The 14,911-nt window shown below is 44.5% G+C and overlaps 1 protein-coding gene across 3 annotated transcripts in view; it reads left to right on the top strand.

The window, feature by feature from the left end:
• STARD13 (StAR related lipid transfer domain containing 13) overlaps positions 1 to 14,911 on the top strand; it is a 171,455-nt gene that overhangs the window by 120,510 nt on the left and 36,034 nt on the right. For 2 of the 3 annotated variants that reach the window (XM_066622499.1, XM_066622498.1), the window contains exons 3-4: positions 75 to 156; positions 5,219 to 5,282. In XM_066622499.1, coding sequence (XP_066478596.1) covers positions 75 to 156; positions 5,219 to 5,282 — 146 coding nt within the window. Of the gene's footprint in view, positions 1 to 74; positions 157 to 5,218; positions 5,283 to 14,911 lie in introns of those variants that run through there. The other variant, XM_066622500.1, reaches the window with a different exon arrangement.

Genomic DNA, 14,911 nt, shown 5'->3' with positions numbered 1-14,911 from the left:
CAAGGCACATTCAGTGTTTCTTGAAGCACAATAAATGTTTCCCACTCTGCTAACAAGAGATTCTTTTCTTATAGATTCCCTGTTTCCTATTGATATTGCCGCCGTAAAGAAAGATCATGATTTTCTTGACAAGGAACTTGTAGAACCTCTTTGTAGGTAAAGTGATGTTCTCTTTTTTTGACAATATTATTTCATTACTCTTTATTGTCTATAGCACTTCACAACAGACAGACAACTTTGCTATATTTTTTAATATTACTTTATTTGTCATCTGTCCTGACAATAACCCTGTAAAGTACTCAATGAGGTAAAGGCCAAAACTACAAGCTGGTGGAGACAGAGATCTGGTAACCAGCATCTCTGGAAAGAGAGCAAAGCAACAAGGGAGATTTGGGATATATGAGTATTGGATGGGAAGAGGGTGTCTAACCCTTACATACCCATTTCCTTTAACATGCAATCATTTGTCTTCCACTCCCCCACTTTACCTCCAGCCAAGATGCCAGGTGCATATCTCTAGAATTATTGGTGAAATCAACTGGGAAACAGAAATGCACCAGGAAAAATGGTATATGGAAGAATAATTTAGGACCTTCTCCTCCCTGTCACTTCCCTGCTGAAAATCATGCCATTTTTTCCACCAAGCTGTTCAGCTACAACCAGGGACCCAGTCCTGTGAAGTTCTGATCAAAGAGATAGTAACTTACCCAAGGCCACCTAACAAAACTCATAGTTGGCCAGGAATTGGAACTTGGGTCTCCACATCCAACCCCAAACAATGGTCTCTTGTGTGGGAACTATCTTTTTCATGCAGAATTGCAGTTACTTACCTTGAACCCTTTAGATAAAGCTAGCTAAATGTCTATTTTAAGGACATTTAATTATATAATTAATAATTAAATTATATATATTAATAATTAAATTAATAATGAAGCCTGCAAAACTATTTGAGGATAATCTCATACTCATTTGACCTTGTCAGCTGGAGAGTTGCATGTGTAAGCAAATACCCTTTGCTTGATGTGACTTGTTCCTGTTCTCCAGCACCATAAGTAGCAGATTCATTGGGGCCAAAGTGCTGTTTAATGGACCCAGGGGGTTGGAATACTGATTATACAAGCTTCTGCCCAACTAGAATAAGGTTTCATTGGGTTTTGGGTATAGGTTTTGAATCTTCCTGGTCAAGATTCTTCAATAGAGGATTAAAGCTGAGAATTCTAAGTCTGTCATGGCACCTTGGCACTGAGTACAGAAACTGAGTACATAGAACGGTCAGACAGTTTTTGTCACCTCACATTTAAAGTTCACCTTGTACTAAAATCACCATGTGGCCAAAGCCATACTGGATTTTGTGAAACAGTTCTTGCAGGGTGTCAGAACTCTCTGATACTTAGACCCAGTGAGACTGCCTCCAAAGAGGACGAGGAGCAGAGTCCTGTGGTGGACTCCAGCATTTATGGGCATCCTGAGATTAAGTTTGCCTCAAAAAACAGCTAAAGGATAGCCCCCTAGAGGATACCCTGTCTGAAGGGGCTCTAAAAGCAGAGAACCCAGAGCCCCCTTGACAGGCCCCTTGAAGGCCCCAGACACAGCCACTATCTCATCTCGCTCTCTACCTCTCACCCCTGGTTCCTCAAGAGTGATGGTGATGGTGGACTTGGGCTGAAGCTCAGGTCCAGTGATGCAGTGCACATCGGACAACCTGAGGCCTACCATCCATCTGGCCTGCTTGGGAGTAAAAGGCAAACCTCATGTGGGCTGTGGACTCCTGAGGACGTATAGGAAGAAGCAAGGCCTTCAAGTTCACGATGAAGTCCACATTCTGTGACTGTTCAGCACTGGTGCAGCAACCCCCTGAAGAAACTCCTTACTTGGTTTTGTGGGTCCAGCTCCAACCTCTTTGTTAGTCCCCACCTTGGGACTGTTTCTGTCAGCCCCACCCCTCAGGGTGGCAGAGATAGATACAAGGGGATGGATTTTATTATTTTCCTGTTAAACAGATCCATCACAGCAGTCAAATGGGCAAGAGAGCTTCTCGGGAATCGTCGGGTCTTGACAGAAAGTAAACTTTGTGGTTGTAGAAGAAGAAGGTCTCCAACTGCTGTTTCTTACCCTGGCTGTAATCACTGCATATACCGTCTCTGACTCCAACATGCCCTTGGCTGGATTCCTTTGCAGCTGTTTCAATAACAGCTGCAGGCTACAGTCATCAGGAGTGGGATTCTAAGTCATTTTAGTTGTCACAATATAGCAGGAAAACAGGGCAAAAGGATACCTGGAATGCAGTCAAGTCAAGGAACTTTTGCTCTGCGATATTATCACATTCAGTATGTGTCATTTAATGTTACATTGCAAAGTGGAGAAAGTGTTATGAAGTTTTTGCCCTTGAACTTGACAGTTAGCTCTCTCCAAGGGCTTGATGCAGTAGTCCTGACCAACATGTAGCATCTTCTGGGTCTTTTGGCCATTACGTTCTCCCAAATAAAAATACATATCTGCCAAGAAAATAATTTTCAAATCAGTATACACAGGTAAGAACTGTGGCTGCTGTTGGCAAAAAAGTTAAAGCCTAGTAAGGACCAGAGCCTCCGACTTGTGTTGCATTTTGTATAATACATGAATGAAGCTGTATGTGTGTATTTTATACTTGGGAAACAACTTCCTGAATTCAAAATGTAATACATACAGCAGCGCTTCCTTACATTGATCAAACTGTCATTGACTGTTGTTTCTAGTCTTGGAATTATTCTTTGACTCTCATTCCAGTGACAGATGTAAGCAGATGGAGAACTCTGTCTTCTGACATTGGCACGTCAAGAGGGTGTGAGAAATCCAGGCAGGCTGTGTTTAATTGGACACTCTGGAGACATAAAGACAACCATTAATCCCTCATTTCATTTGGTACAATCTGTTTTAAAATGTTGGAAGAGCCCCAGAAAATGTGTTGTCATCTTTTTTGTTTCAAATATGAAGTGCTAAATCAGTAAGCTGGGTTTTACTCACTGGCTTCTTTAAAAGGTAACCCTGGATCTTGAAGAAAGGGTTACGTTTTACTGTAGATATGTAGATACTGTAGCAAAATGGAGACAAGAGCTGCTGTCATTTTTAAAGTATTTGATCTTGATGAGATCTGTTCACTTTGGATATCGATACAGCATTCCTTCAAAGCAAGGAGTTCTTCCACCCAGGATTTAGAGAAGTGAAGTTAGATATAGATTATAGTCGGTTTCTTAGAACGTTGAAGGTGGTGTGATCACCTTCATCAAGGAAATAAGACATCAAGGAAATAAGTGCATACTCCATTATCAGAAGGAAGGGGAGAAGAAGAAAGAAAAAGATATTATTGATTTATACTTCCCACATATTTATATACTTTCACATTCATTTGTATACAGGTATGCACCACTTAACAACGGGGATATGTTCTCCAATCCCCGTTGTTATGCAATTAGGTTGTTAAGTGAACATTCAGCCCAATCTAATGCCTTTTTTGTGTAAACAGACACTCCCTGCCAGAAACTAGCTGGCTGCACAGGCTACTGGAGATTGCCTCTTCTCTGCATTAATAGCCTCTTTGTTGTGTAAACAGACACTCTGCTACAGGCTATGGGAGACCTGTAGTAGTAGTTGGCAACCTTCAGTCTCGAAAGACTATGGTATCGCGCTCTGAAAGGTGGTTCTGGAACAGCGTCTAGTGTGGCTGAAAAGGCCGATTCGGGAGTGACAATCCCTTCCACACTGGGAGCAAGTGCAGTCTGTCCCTGGTCTGTCTCCCTGGCTATGGGCCTTCCTTCTTTGCCTCTTAGCCTCAGACTGTTGGCCAAGTGTCTCTTCAAACTGGGAAAGGCCATGTTGCACAGCCTGCCTCCAAGCGGGCCGCTCAGAGGCCAGGGTTTCCCACTTGTTGAGGTCCACTCCTAAGGCCTTCAGATCCCTCTTGCAGATGTCCTTGTATCGCAGCTGTGGTCTACCTGTAGGGCGTTTTCCTTGCACGAGTTCTCCATAGAGGAGATCCTTTGGGATCCGGCCATCATCCATTCTCACGACATGACCGAGCCAACGCAGGCGTCTCTGTTTCAGTAGTGCATACATGCTAGGGATTCCAGCACGTTCCAGGACTGTGTTGTTTGGAACTTTGTCCTGCCAGGTGATGCCGAGAATACGTCAGAGGCAGCGCATGTGGAAAGCATTCAGTTTCCTCTCCTGTTGTGGGAGACCTGACTGCCTCATTAAGAGCCTGTTTGTTGTGCTTTAACCATCATTGTATATGTGGTCATTGTTAAGCAGAAGCTTTAAGCAGTATTGTTAAGCAGAAGGTTCTTAAACTGCGGACACCTGTACTTTAATTGATGTGACCTGCCTTGAGGGCTCTTTGTAGGCCAAAAAGCAGGATAAAAATCTCCTAAATCAATGACCACCTCCAATAAACAGGGTTTTCACGTTTTTGACGTGTTTCAAAAAAAACATGCAAAACTTCTTTGACCAAGAATGACAGTGGGATAAAAGAAATACGCATTTCCCAAATGCTTCTGTTATGCCGCTTTCAACCTACCTAAAGTAACTGCTCCAGCCTGAGTTTAGATTAAGAGTAAAAATTTAAGAGTAAAGTAAAAATTAAGAGTAAAAATTCTAGCTGCACCAGAAGAAATAAGATCCAGGTCCCCTATTTCTTCATTTTGGCCATTATCAGTGTGGGTGGGAGGGTCCAATACAGATCAAGACCCCAGTGCTGGGGGAGTGTGGTTAGCCCTTTTCATCTGCACTGTTTTCCTGAAAACCACACTATCCTGAAGCTGTTTTTTGCCTTGGAAACATGCATGTAGAAAGATGGCAATTTTCATCAGGCAAAGAGAAAGGTTAACCCCTCCCCTTCTTCACTGCTACAGTCCCAATCCAGACATTCCTCCCATTCAGGGATAGGGACTAGGATTGTCCTATAACCTGCTCTAGTAAGCTCATTGTCTTGTTATGGCAATGAGCATACACTTCTCAAGTCATCAAAATAAATGCTGAGTGATCTGCAATACGGGGGAGGGAGGAGGTTCCTGCAATGAACTTGGTATATGGAATTAGCCTTGCATTTCCCACTGTCAGTCTACCTTTATATCTTATTTACCATTCCGCCCATGCGAAGGGAAGAGGACAAAGTCTGAGTTTCTAAATAACCAATTCAGCTGATTAGGGAGATGGTAATCTTTGGGTCTTGTTTTGCTTTTAGACGACTGAATACACTGAATAAGTGTGCCTCAATGAAACTTGATGTGAACTTCCAAAGGAAAAAAGTAAGTAAATACTAATTCAGAAGTGTGTTATTTTGTACCCAGATCTCCAGAAATCAGAGCTAGAATTTGTCTTATTCTTAGAGCTTCAAATTGCCCATAAAAAGTAGCTGAGGTTCACTTGATCTTCATAACCAGTTTGTATTTTCTTGTATGAATATAAATACAGGTCCAACCTTTTTATACATGGATTTTTTATACATAAATTTGATGCAACGCAAATGGCCACTGCAAATGAGAAGGAATGTTTTGTTCCCTGGAGAAGGGGAAAAATGCATCCCTTTAAAATCAGTTTAAAAAACTGCTTTTCTTACTGTTGTAGAGAGATAGTCATGCAAGTGATTACAGGTATAACCTAATTATCCAAGAATTTTTCACCGCTGGAAAAATCCATGGATTTTTCTATCTCAATTCTATGAGAAGGGCCCTTTAAATTAAAGGAAAACAGTTGTTTAACAAAAGCCTGTTAATGCAAGAGAGGGCAGCCAGCTGACAATCCATCAATCACTCTCTCTCCAGGCTTCACTTCAAGGCAAGCGACCCCTCCCTTCCCCCTGAGATAATAAAATGAAATGAAAGATAATAACTTTGCTCTGGGTGAAGGGAGGGGTTGCTAACTCAGAGTGAAGCCTTTCTAAGCGCCTGGAGAGACTGATTGATGGATTGTCTGCCTAATGTCTCTATTTTACATCACAAAGGTCAGCAAGGCTGTTTTTAAATCACCTAGCAAAGGGACATTGTTTTTTTAAATGGATTTGCTTTAATGAGATTTTTGCCATCCAGGTGAGTTCTGGGAATGAAACCCTCAGGAATAATGAGACTCACAGCCCAATCCTATCCACACTTTCCTGGGAGTAAGCCCCATTGACTCTAATGGGATTTACTTCTGAGTAAACATGCATAGGATCAGGCTGTCAAGCTGTAGTTGTTTGATGCCAGACAGTAATTGGATAGGATAGTAAGTAGCCATTCTCTTGCATCAATGGAAAAGGTGATGGACAGTTTTCCAGAATATAGCACAGACTTTGCACATGCAACATAATAGCACTGTGGTCCGCATAAATCTTTGATTTGTCATGGGGGTCCACCACAAGAGATTACAACCAACATCAGAGTGTAGCTGCTATCTCTCCACCCGCTCCTTCCTACCTGCTGCAGTTTTCAGTCTGGAGCTCTGACACTCTTGTATAACAGGAAATGAAAAGAAAAAGAGCTGATGATAAGAGAAACATTCTCAGGAGGCTTTTCAATGTGCTGGGCTTGCGCATTGCCCAACTAAACAGTATCTTTTCTCAGAGTATGGTCCAAGGCCTTGTGATTGCAGGACATGTTCCTCTGTCACACTGATTTTCAACCTTTTTCGTTTCACGGCACACTGGCAAGGCACTAAAATGCTCAAGGCACACCATCAATTTTTTGACAAGTGACAAGGCACATTGTGCTGTCAGTGGGGGGCTCACATCCCCCAAAGGCCCTACTAATAAATGACCCTCTCCCAAATTCCCACAGCACACCTGAGGACCATTCATGGCACACCAATGTGCCACAGCACAGTGGTTGAAAATGGCTGCTCTATCAGATGAAAAACCAATAACTTATTTCATATTTTGTGTAGGACTTATTAAAATAAAGCTTACTGTGTTTACAGCCTCCTTGTGTAACACAGGAATTATTTGAGGCTTAAGGGGTTTCAACAAGGAATGCAGAAAATGCTTTTGATATGGAGAATTTTGTAACAGAGCCAACAACATTTTATTTGCAAGGCACTCCTGTCCCAGGGGCACTTTCTGTTCACTGGTATGTAGTGCAGCTCATTGCCTTAAGAAATATTGTGTCTATCTGGTTCTCTGTCAAAATACTTGTGTCATTATTTTTTCAGTGGTGCTGCAGAAGTCATTGTCAGGCTAAGGCTGCCCTCCTAAACATCTTCAGGTGACGAGAGACAAAATACAAGATGGGTCAGAATGAACACATGCAGCTGCCTTACAAAGAGACAAAGAGACAGGTGCTCAGTACTGTCTAGCCCAGGGGTGTCCAAACTTTTTGATAGGAGGGCCACATAATCTCTCTGACACTGTGTTAGGGGCAGGGGGAAAAAAAGAATTGATTTACATTTCAAATTTGAATACATTTACATAAATGAATATATTAGGGATGGAACTTGTATGAATGAATGAAGGTTTTGCAATAGCTCAAGGCCTGTAAAAGGCCTTGCAAAAAGCAAAGCCAGCCTTTCCTTCACTGCCACTGCTGCATCTCAGACATGGAACAGCAAGCAATGGAGGGAGCCCTCGTTTCATAGCTCATGTGAGAGGTGGAACAGTTGCCCTCATGTTGAGAGCAGTTGCATTGGGCCAGCACGGGCTCCAGCAAGTCACTGGAGGGCCAGAGGCTCATTGGAAACTGGGGGCTCCCCACGGGCCAGATTGGGAGTCCCCAAGGGCCGCAAGTGGCCCCTGGGCTAGGGTTTGGGCACCCCTGGTCTAGCCTGATGGCAATAGCTCTTTCAGGTTTCAGGCAGCGGACTTTCCCAGCTTTACCTAAAGATGCCAGGGATTGACTCTTCAGCCTTTTGCACGCAAGCATGTGCTCTACTACATGAACACATCAGCTAACCAAGTACTGATTCTAGCCTGTCATAATTTTTCCTCCCTGTTTGCACACTTCTGACTTACCCTCTGGTGCCGCCTTATCCTTCTCCTTGTCTTTGGGCTAGGAAAAGTTGACAATGGGCGCAATCCTAACCCCTTACGTCAGTGCTTTCCAGCACTGGCATAGTGGTGCCAATGGGACATATGCTGCATCCTGCAGTTGGGTGGCACCCATGGAGGTCTCCTCAAAGTAGGGTAATGTTGACTTCCGACGGGCGGACTTCCCTCAAATGAGGAGGCTGGTTAGAAGGAGGTTGAAAGGGAAGGTAAAAAGAGTCCAATCTCTCCAGAGTAGATGGAGGCTGCTTAAAACAACAGTAATAGAGGCCCAGCAGAGGTGTATACCACAAAGAAAGAAGGGCTCCACTAAATCTAGGAGGGTGCCTGCATGGCTAACGAGCCAGGTTAGAGAGGCTGCAAAGGGCAAGGAAGCTTGCTTCCGTAAATGGAAGTCTTGCCCTAATGAGGAGAATAAAAAGGAACATAAATTGTGGCAAAAGAAATGTAAGAAGGTGATACGGGAGGCCAAGCGAGACTATGAGGAACGCATGGCCAGCAACATTAAGGGGAATAATAAAAGCTTCTTCAAATATGTTAGAAGCAGGAAACCCGCCGGAGAAGCAGTTGACCCTCTGGATGGTGAGGGAGGGAAAGGGGAGATAAAAGGAGACTTAGAGATGGCAGAGAAATTAAATGAGTTCTTGCATCTGTCTTCATGGCAGAAGACCTCGGGCAGATACCGCTGCCCAAACAGCCCCACCTGACCGAGGAATTAAGTCAGATAGAAGTTAAAAGAGAAGATGTTTCAGACCTCATTGATAAATTAAAGATCAATAAGTCATCAGGCCCTGATGGCATCCACCCAAGAGTTATTAAGGAATTGAAAAATGAAGTTGCACATCTCTTGACTAAGATATGCAACTTGTCCCTCAAAACGGCCACGGTGCCAGAAGATTGGAGGATAGCAAATGTCACGCCTATCTTTAAAAAGGGAAAGAGGGGGGACCCGGGAAACTATAGGCCAGTCAGCCTAACATCTATACCAGGTAAGATGGTGGAATGCCTCATCAAAGATAGGATCTCAAAACACATTGACGAACAGGCCTTGCTGAGGGAGAATCAGCATGGCTTCTGTAAGGGTAAGTCTTGCCTCGTGAACCTTATAGAATTCTTTGAAAAGGTCAACAGGCATGTGGATACGGGAGAACCTGTAGACATTATATATCTGGACTTTCAGAAGGCGTTTGACACAGTCCCTCACCAAAGGCCACTGAAAAAACTCCACAGTCAGGGAATTAGAGGACAAGTCCTCTCATGGATTGAGAACTAGATGAAGGCCAGGAAACAGAGAGTGGGTGTCAATGGGCAATTTTCACAATGGAGAGGTCAAAAGCGGTGTGCCCCAAGGATCTGTCCTGGGACCGGTGCTTTTCAACCTCTTCATACATGACCTGGAGACAGGGTTGAGCAGTGAGGTGGCAAAGTTTGCAGACGACACCAAATTCTTCCTAGTGGTGAAGACCAGAAGTGATTGTGAGGAGCTCCAGAAGGATCTCTCCAGACCGGCAGAATGGGCAGCAAAATGGCAGATGCGCTTCAATGTCAGTAAATGTAAAGTCATGCACATTGGGGCAAAAAATTCAAAACTTCACATATAGGCTGATGGGTTCTGAGCTGTCTGTGACAGATCAGGAGAGAGATCTTGGGGTGGTGGTGGTCGATGAAAGTGTCGACCCAGTGTGCGGCAGCAGTGAAGAAGGCCAATTCTATGCTTGGGATCATTAGGAAAAGTATTGAGAACAAAACGGCTAATATTATAATGCCGTTGTACAAATCGATGGTAAGGCCACACCTGGAGTATTGTGTCCAGTTCTGGTCGCCGCATCTCAAAAAAGACATAGTGGAAATGGAAAAGGTGCAAAAGAGAGCAACTAAGATGATTACGGGGCTGGGGCACCTTCCTTATGAGGAAAGGCTACGGCGTTTGGGCCTCTTCAGCCTAGAAAAGAGACGCCTGAGGGGGGACATGATTGAGACATACAAAATTATGCAGGGGATGGACAGAGTGGATAGAGAGATGCTCTTTACACTCTCACATAACACCAGAACCAGGGGACATCCACTAAAATTGAGTGTTGGGAGAGTTAGGACAGACAAAAGAAAATATTTCTTTACTCAGTGTGTGGTTGGTCTGTAGAACTCCTTGCCACAGGATGTGGTGATGGCGTCTGGCCTGAACACCTTTAAAAGGGGATTGGACAAGTTTCTGGAGGAAAAATCCATTATGGGTTACAAGCCATGATGTGCATGTACAACCTCCTGATTTTAGAAATGAGCTATGTCAGAATGCCAGATGCAAGGGAGGGCACCAGAATGAGGTCTCTTGTTATCTGGTGTGCTCTCTGGGGCATTTGGTGGGCCACTGTGAGATACAGGAAGCTGGACTAGATGGGCCTATGGCCTGATCCATTGGGGCTGTTCTTGTGTTCTTATGTTTGTTCTCTTACCTCAGAGCCGCATTGCCCTAATGTCACTGCTGGAAAGCACTGACATAAGGGGTTAGGATGGTGCCCAAAGTGTCCCACGCCTGGGTGTCTGAGAAGAGACAAGGTTGTACCACTTCCATTTCATGCACCCAGCTCCGAAATACTTCGTTAATTTTCCCTAACTGGAGGTAACAAGCATTGGCACAAAGGGAAATGCAAGACAATTGGTTAATCAACCAACATTTGATTAACCAATATACTTGTCTGATCATTCTGGTGTGGAATTGAGCTTGCAGTCTGACTGAAAAAAAGCCCTGAGCAGTCTTTTTATTTTGCATCAGTTTTCATCCTGACAAGATAATAAGTACCAATGAACTGGTGGAATTTATTTCTCAGTAAACAAACCTCTGTTTCTCCTCTCTCTTTGTTGCCTCCTCCTATAAGATTTTAAATTGTAAGTTCCTTGGGGCAGCAAACTTGCCTTTATTATCATCAAACCTTTATTGCTTAACCATAGGTCATTACATTAGGAAAGAAAAATAAAAATATAAAGTATATAAATTCTTTAGTATAGTGCCTTACAATAAAAAAAATATTTTTTTTTGTAAATACAATATTGTATTGTAAGGCCTTTATTAGGACCCGATCCTGAACACTGCATGCCGGTTTATCGCCGGTGCACACTGTCACAATTGTGCTGTAAGGCACATTTGCGAGCCCTTAGTGTGGGCGGAGCACTGGACCTAGCCCAGTGCGAGCCCATGCTGGGTCCATGTTCTGCCATCCAGCGGTTGCCCAGGCTGCCGAACAGCAAAGAGGTGAGTGGGGGTGTGAGGGGTGGTAAGGAGGAGGCATTGTGGGGCGGAGGGAGATGGGGGAGGGCCGAGAGAGGGCGGAAGGGGGAGGGAACAGGACGAAGGAGGATGGATCCTGAGCCCCATGACGGGCCGTGTGGCCTGACGTGGGACTCTCCGATTCTGCACTGGCTCAAAAGCTGCCGCAGAATCGAGTAGCTCCATTGTGAGGCTACTTCCCTTACCCGGGGGAAGGGGGCAAAAGGGGCTACCCGGCTGCGCATTGGATGTCATGGTCGCTATTTTTGCACAGTGGCAGCCTCGCACCCCAGGCAGGTCAGGACTGTGCTGCCCCTCAGTAAAATGCCATGCACATTCATGGCACTGCATAATTAATAATGCTTCTTATCCCTTCTGGAAGTTGCCAAATATGTAACCCCAGCGAATCAGGGATCAAGTAGTGGATAAAATGATGTCATATTGATGCTTAGCCAATCAGATTTTATATAATTGAGGGCAAATTAAACCAACTGGAAGGGGCAAATGAAGACAGTGTAACTGAATAGACTGACATTTAGCAAGGTGCACTAAGATATCAAGGAAAGAAGGCATTTTTCAACAGTCAAAATAACTGTGAGAAAGAAACGTTTCAACTCAGTTTTATGGAAATATATTTTTCTCCTATTTTCTTCCTTTACAAAGCCATGTAGAAAATACTACAGTACTATTTCCAGGTTGTTTTTTTTGTGTTTTTTTTTTGCCTTCTGCTGATCTCTGATTTTTCCATGGATCATTACAGAGGGGAACTCAATATCATAATTTGCTTGTGAATAATACATAATGGTGTATAATTTGCAGTTTCCTCTGAGGAAGAATGCAGATGTTCAAAACACATTGGGAAGTCTTAAAACTCCTTTTCACAAAATCATTTTGTTGTACCTGTTGGTTTTGTCCTTTGGTTGTTTTTCCTCTTAACATGTAGCCAGATCCTAAGAGATTAGCAAAATCTTGCAGTTTGTCTCTTGCAAAGGGTTCAGGCATCCCTAAAACCATCTATCCTTGCTGCAGTAGTTTGCCTGCACAACATTGCACTGTGGCTGATGAGACTGATGAGACCTTTGAAAGCAGGAATGAGGAACAATAAGAGAACTGTCTTCATCTCTGTTAATAAGCAGTCCTACACATGGCGGCACTGGCACTTCTGCTGCTTTTGGTACATATATTTCTATATAATCAAATGCTAACAACCACCCCGCCATTAAACCTCAATTACACTATATATTTGCACACCCAGATTCTCTTGCATTGTGCAGTAAACTTACCATTAGGTCATTATTTCTCAAACAGTGGATTGGGACCCACTTGGTGGATCATGATCCGAATTCTGGTGGGTCCTGCAAAGTCTCCAGTGAGAGCACCAGTGATGGAAAGTTCAGATAACTAATTGCATCAAGTCCTGAGGCTATTAAAAAAAAATCAGATAGCTACTAACTACCCTGCAAAGAGCTAAGCTCCTACAGTTTGCAAGCGTGCATAAATATAGGAAGATAAATGTTGGAGTATTTTTTTCTAGTGAGTTTTTTCAGTCCATCAATGACAGGTAGTGGGGGCAGGTGAAGGCTGGGTCACTTAACTGAGGGCGCAATCCACAAAACGAGTCTCTTGCGCCAGCCCAGGAGGGTCGCAAACATGCCGTAAAGCACGTTTGTGCCTCCTCAGGAGTAAGCCAGGCCAGAGCATGGAGGTGCGCTGGCCTGCAGACAGAAGCCTCCGCGCCAGCTTCCTTGGTGAGCCTTGCGTTGGCCCAGTTGGGCCAACACAAGGCTCTGAGGTGGGTGGGTAGGAGGTGGGAGGGGGCTGTTCCTGAGCGGGGGAGCAGGCAGTGGGCGGCCCCAGGGGAGCGGGAGGCGAGGCTGGGATCCAGCACTTATGCTGGATCCCAACCCCCATTCCTTGGGAGCTCAGAGCTCTGCTTACCTCGGACTTGTGCCACCTCAGGACTCGTGCCACCTTCTTGCACAAGTCCAATGAGCCCCATGGGGCCAGCGTTCCTTACCTGGAGGTAAGGGAAAAAGTTTCTCCTTACCTCTGGCTGAACCACTTTGGGCCCCTATCCTGCGCTGGGTACAGCGCAAGCCTCTTGGCTTGCCTGTTGCAGCACAGGGTAGGATTGCGCCCTAAGCCCCTCAAGCCTTGAGGCTGTTCATTAGGGCTGCCTCATTATGAGAAATGAATTGAGTTGTTTTTTTTTTTGGCAAATAAATAAAATATTGCTTGTAAATAAATAAATAAAAATATTGTTTCTTTCTAGATCACCTTTTTTTTTAAAGTCTCATAAAGCTAGGTGGGTCCCAATATGTTCATTTTAAAATGTGGGCCCTGGTGTTTAAGAGTTTGAGAACCACTGCCATAGGTTATTTAGTTAGAGACAAAGCCGCTGCTGCAACAACTGACTTCTGCAGCTGCAGGGTCATATCCCTCATGAAGAAAAAAGTGAGGAAAATCCATTAAAATGAAACTGCATTTGAGTGTTCTATTGGCATTCACATCTGCCTGAAGAAACAATGTTTTCAAGTCAGGTTTTGTTCTATTTTTATCGACCCCTAAATAAGCTAAGTATAGAAAACTCTCTGAACCTTAGTCTTGGGCAAACACTATCAGCCACTCTAAGTAAATGTGTCTGCTCATTCATAATGGATTAGGGGAGTATCAAGTGTGCATACATTTTTTTACTACTGTTGAGATCTGGCACACTGCAGAGATTAAAACAAAGGAAAAGGGTTGAGAAGTTGAGTGAGGAAAGGTGAATACTTATTAATTACATCTTTACCCTTCCAAAGTTCTCAAGGGAGCCTAAGTTGTTATCCCCTCCCCCCACCCCATTTAATCCTCTCACCCCTCAGGACTGAACCATAAGTCAGAGGGGAGCTGGGAACCAGGAATCATGCCAGGAATTCAGAGCCAAGGGACACACCAGAACATGCCAGAGTCAGGGAAGTAAATGCTTCTAAAGCAAAATGCCAGGCTAAACAAGAAGCCCTTTTATAGCCCATCCTGTCAAGAAGGGCCCAAGGGGCTAATCCAGACCCAAAAATATTTCATTATCCTTGGATGCTCTGCTCCTCAGTTATAGTGGTTTACCAAATGGGGCAGGTGCACACGAAGTCAAAGGCTGACTGTAGCCCTGGTAGCTCCTGACAACGACGACCCTGTAATGTAGGTTAGGCTAAGAGACAGTGACTGACCTAAGGCTAGCTTATAAACATTGTAAATTTGAACTTGGATTTCTTAGGGCGCAATCCTATCCTGAGGTGGAACAGGCAAGCTAGGAGGCTTGCGCTGAAGTAGCCAGAGGCAGCTCAACAAGTGGTAAGGGGAAACATTTCCCCTTACCTCTGGGTAAGGGCTGCTGGCCCATATGGATCTCCTCAGACTTGCGCCACCTCAAGAGATGGTGCAAGTTCAAGGAGAGTGGAGCAGCTTGAAGCCGCTCCGTTCTCTCTGGGAACGGGAGTTGGGATCAGGCATAACTGCGGGATCCCAGCCCTGCCTGCCCCTGGGGCTGACCACCGCCTGCCCTCCGTCCGTCTAGGAATGCCTCCCTTCCACCCCTTCTCCGCCTCCCCCCCTCACCTACCTTTCTTCCTTGCATCGGCCCAACCGGGCCGATACAACAAGCAAGGAGGAAGCCGGCATGGAGG

Source organism: Tiliqua scincoides, chromosome 3 (assembly GCF_035046505.1).
Source record: "Tiliqua scincoides isolate rTilSci1 chromosome 3, rTilSci1.hap2, whole genome shotgun sequence".
NCBI classification, from domain to species: domain Eukaryota; kingdom Metazoa; phylum Chordata; class Lepidosauria; order Squamata; family Scincidae; genus Tiliqua; species Tiliqua scincoides.
Note: the sequence above shows the minus strand (reverse complement) of the source record. Positions and strands in the feature narration are given on the sequence as shown.